At 42.3% G+C, this 4,243-nt stretch overlaps 1 protein-coding gene across 11 annotated transcripts in view; it reads left to right on the plus strand.

Annotated features, from left to right (window-relative positions):
* The window catches only part of LOC109859243 (serine/threonine-protein kinase MARK2-like), a 102,263-nt gene that overhangs the window by 70,676 nt on the left and 27,344 nt on the right, over positions 1–4,243 (plus strand). For all 11 annotated transcript variants that reach the window (XM_020437279.1, XM_020437276.1, XM_020437278.1 and 8 more), the window contains exon 2: positions 1,531–2,500. In XM_020437279.1, coding sequence (XP_020292868.1) covers positions 1,764–2,500 — 737 coding nt within the window. In that variant the 5' untranslated portion in view covers positions 1,531–1,763. The remainder of the gene's footprint in view (positions 1–1,530; positions 2,501–4,243) is intronic.

Below are 4,243 nucleotides of genomic sequence, written 5' to 3' on the forward strand. Positions count from 1 at the left end.
ATATAATATATTATTAAATATTAATAATATATATAAATATTGCTGTATATAAAAAGATCTTTATTTATTCAGACATAAATTCATATTATTTAGTTACCTAGATAAAAATAAATTTTGGAGAGAATTTCTTGCACGCGTCTTGTATCTTCCACATTTCACCTGATCGCGTTACGATCGCGTTCGCGCACCAACCGATCGATCTTTGAAGCATCGATTAAGCACCGATGATATTATTAGCGTAACAATGTATCGTCGGCAGTTCTCTTTTTCTCTCTCTCTCTCTCTTTCTCTCTTTTGTCTTTCAAATAGCCATAAGCTTTTTATCGATTACACTTGAAATAGCTCGTCCAATTTCCTATTGGCAAAACGCTTTTCCAATCCTCCCGTCGACATTACAGGGATCTAGCGAGCGAGTGAATTTTCCACCTTTCTAAACGTCTCTATTCGATCTCTCGTAGCAAATTTCCGCTGTTTTATACAGAACGATGATGACACAAGGTTGCAGTCGCGTTCTCTTATATATTTGTCCGTTCTGTCTCGATGATTGTCTCTCGTATTAAAATACTCAAGTAAAAAATATATACTCTGAAGATCGTTCTAATAAAAATATCTTCTCATCAAAGTTGTTTTTTTTTTTTTTTTTTTCGATACACGTGTGTATTTTTGTTACTTTTATTTTTACGTTTAGATCCTATAAAACACAAGTGAAGTGACACTATCCTTTTTTTTTTTTTTAAATAATTTTCATATTTAAACGATAAAATTTAAAAAAAAGTCAATTGATTTCAAAAGATTTCGACTTATCGAAGTCTTTTTTTTTCCTTCCCGCGGAGCGGAAGGGAACGGAACAAAATTTTTGTTTTTCACACAGGCTCGAGTTATCGAGGTTTTTTGTACTGTACAAAAAAAACTCCATAAAAAATTGCAAACCTTACAATCACGAAGTTTTTATTTTTTTAACAAAAAACGTCTCAATGAGAAATATCGCGCGAGAGATATTTCCGATGTGACGCGTCTGTGTGGGTTAAATAACAATTTCGGTTTGTTAAACCACGCCGTTATATAATACAGACGTATGAGTCATTCGCGCGAACGGATAGGACAATTCTTCCAGCTTTATCAAGCCGTCGCACACATCGTCTTGTTCGCATTAAATCGCGATATAATCCACGCAAGATATCGCGAGTTCCTTCTTGTGTATCGCACAACCTGCTTTTTTTTTTTATTGCCTACACAATGTTTCGATTGTGCGAAACAACGTCGTCGTCCGAAACAAAGCTTTCTATATTTTTTTGTCTACAAAAAAACGCCTTCTCTTGCAAACAAAAACGTGTGCGCTTGCTCGCTTATCTGTGATTGTTAAAAATCGACAGAAGAAAAAGAAAGAAGTCTGTCCAAGTGGTCCAACGTCGGGTTCTGTGGGTTTTGTTGCGTAACAACGTTCAAGTAACAGATACCAGAAACAAGAAAGGCGCAAGCCTACTTTTTTTTTTTTTTTTAAAGAAAAAAATCACGTATTCTTTCTAACAGAGAAACTAAAACCGTTCGAGCAGCGTCGTCGATCGATTCGGCAAGTAAATCGATGTTGAAGACTTGCACTCGGCGCGTATCTGCGCGATCTACGAACAATCGTCGCGCGACGTGATCAAAGCGGAAAATCTCCGACGAAGAAGCATCAGCATCAGCAGCAGCGGTGCGCGTCTCCGTTGCTTACCCACAAGTGAAACTGCCACAATCGAGCACAAAGAGAGATCATCGTCGTCATGAACGATCGGGATAGTCCGTTTGTGCGCACGCAGGCTAGCAGAAGCCTGATTCGGCCGCAGGCGAGCGCGCGTAAGTTTATGGCGCCGTCTCCCGCGGAGAGGGCGAGCCATCAGCTGGTGAACCGACACATCGCTAATGAGTCGGAAACCACGACGAGCCCGACGAGCATGCAGAAGCGCCTGTCGGCGCCGCATGCGCCCCTGGAGAGCCTGAAGCAGTGGGAACTGGTTGAGGACGGCAAGGGTCTGCAGGTGGTTGAGAAGCGAGCGGTTGCGCCGAACCCGATCAGACCCAGAGACGCCGCGCCAGTTCCGGCAAGTCCGTTGCCACACGGTCGAGGAGCTGTCTTTGCTTCCGGAAGAAAGAATCCTAATATCGTAATGGACGCGAATCTGGAGGAAAAACTTCGGGTCTTCAACGAGTCGAAGATCATCCAACCGATCGGACTTCCGCTCAATCAGCGGGAATCGTCCGCTGCTTCATCGACCGAGTCGAAAGCGTCGCTTAGTCTCGATTTGATTCTGAAACAACAGCGAGCGAACTCGTCGACGGTCGAGAGCATCGACATGCTCCAGCGATTGGAGCAGCAAGTCAAGGCGATCGAGATGGGCACGATCGCCGCTAGGACGACGCGCCAGTTGGAAAACAGTTCGGACTTCGGACCGGAAGTGCAACTCAGATACCGGGAGCACGAGGATCTGCTGCGGAACGTGACCGACGACGAAGCCGACGGGTAAAAAAATTAACAAACAACATTTTTATCATCTGTTTTTTTAACATCGATCATCCATCCGCACGCTTTTATCGACATCGTCTTCGTTGACGTCTCTCTTCCATCATCGAACACGTTTTTGTAAAAAACAGACGTTAGATTTTTTTTTTTTTTTTTCGTTGATTGATACTCGTTGCGGCATCTTCAGACGCATTTGAGAAATTTGATCGTACAATTGCGAGATTTATTTTGATTTGATTTTTTTCTGCGAGAAACGATGTAAATTTATTTACGGCAGCCGAGATTTCGTGAAAAACAAAAATCAAAAAATTCGTTCGATCTATTTTACATTTCTCGGAATTTAATATCGTCCGCCCACGCGTCTCGTGGGCTCAATCCTTCCACGCGTGTTAATCGAGGAAGTTGGAGTCGCGTCGCATTTCGATCGGTCAATATCCGCGAGTATATACAGGGTGTCCCAGAATTGTCGTACAATCTCTCTCGTAGGCAGGTAGAAGGAATAAAACTGAGTCGAAAAGTCCTGAACCATTTTTTTTCTATTATTTATAATAAAGGAGTAAATTATTGAGTAAATCAGGCCAATCAGCGCCGACCTTTAGCCAGACGCACGTCAGTGAGCCGCGCGCCTGGTGTGTGTCAAAAATGGTTCAGGACTTTTCGACTCACAAGTCGTCAGTTTTACTCCTTCTACCTGCCTACGAGAGATTGTACGGCAATTCTGGGACACCCTGTATACAGACGCGCGCGACACATACGACGGACACGTGTGATTCTCGTTAAGCACATTTGCGAAGAGCGATAATTGAGGAAATCGTCGTCCAATTCTCCGCCTAATCCACCTCGTCGTCGTCGTCGTCGTCGCGCACGGGTTTCACCTACACTCTCGGATCCGCACAATTCACCGTTCGTTCGCACCCACGTGTGTGTCTCTTTTTTTTTTCTTTTTTTCCTCCGATATACAATTGGCGCGTTCATTGGTTTTTTACGCAATGTCGCAACCGTGTCGCGCGATTCATTCCGTGATTTCCGTCGGTCGTCGCCATTCATTATACACACGCCCAACCAGGCGGAGAGATCAGGGGAGCAGAGCGTGTGACAGATGTTTCGACGGATAAAATATACCGGGTGTCGCTCCCGAAAGCGCGCAAATTTACAAGTTTGTTTTTTTTCTCTCTCTCTCTCTTTTTCTTTAACAACGCGCCGATCTTTTTTATTTTCGACGATACGAACAGAAAGCGGTGTGTGACGGTCGAATTTGCGCGAAATTATTGAGAGAACGATGATGATTTTGTTTCGTATCTTAGAATACGCTTTTCTCTCTCTCTTTGAGACTCTCCGATAACAAAAATTAATTTATCGGTTTATTTCGAACGGATTTATCTTAACGGTGTTTCAATTTTTTTAATTTTAGATAGCGAGAAATTTTTCAATTTTCAAGTTTATCAGAGAAAAGATTTTACACGTGCGTTCGTACTTTTTCTTTCTCTGTATCTCTGCGTTCTCTCTGCTTCCCGGCGTTTCTTCGTCTCGTCGAAAAGAATCGTTGCCCGTTTTTTTTTTTATTATTAAAATCAAGACAAATATACGTTATCGCTTGCAACGACTGTACAAATAGTAATAATAGTCGTCGTTGCATATTGACGTGTGATCGATACATTAATTACGATGTTATAATCGCGCTATGGCATCGAAATACGAAATAAAAAAATGAAGAGAACTGTCGTAAAAAAAAAAAAAAAAAAA

This window comes from Pseudomyrmex gracilis, unplaced genomic scaffold (genome assembly GCF_002006095.1).
Source record: "Pseudomyrmex gracilis isolate BER0280 unplaced genomic scaffold, ASM200609v1 scaffold_250, whole genome shotgun sequence".
In the NCBI taxonomy this organism is placed as follows: Eukaryota; Metazoa; Arthropoda; class Insecta; order Hymenoptera; family Formicidae; genus Pseudomyrmex; species Pseudomyrmex gracilis.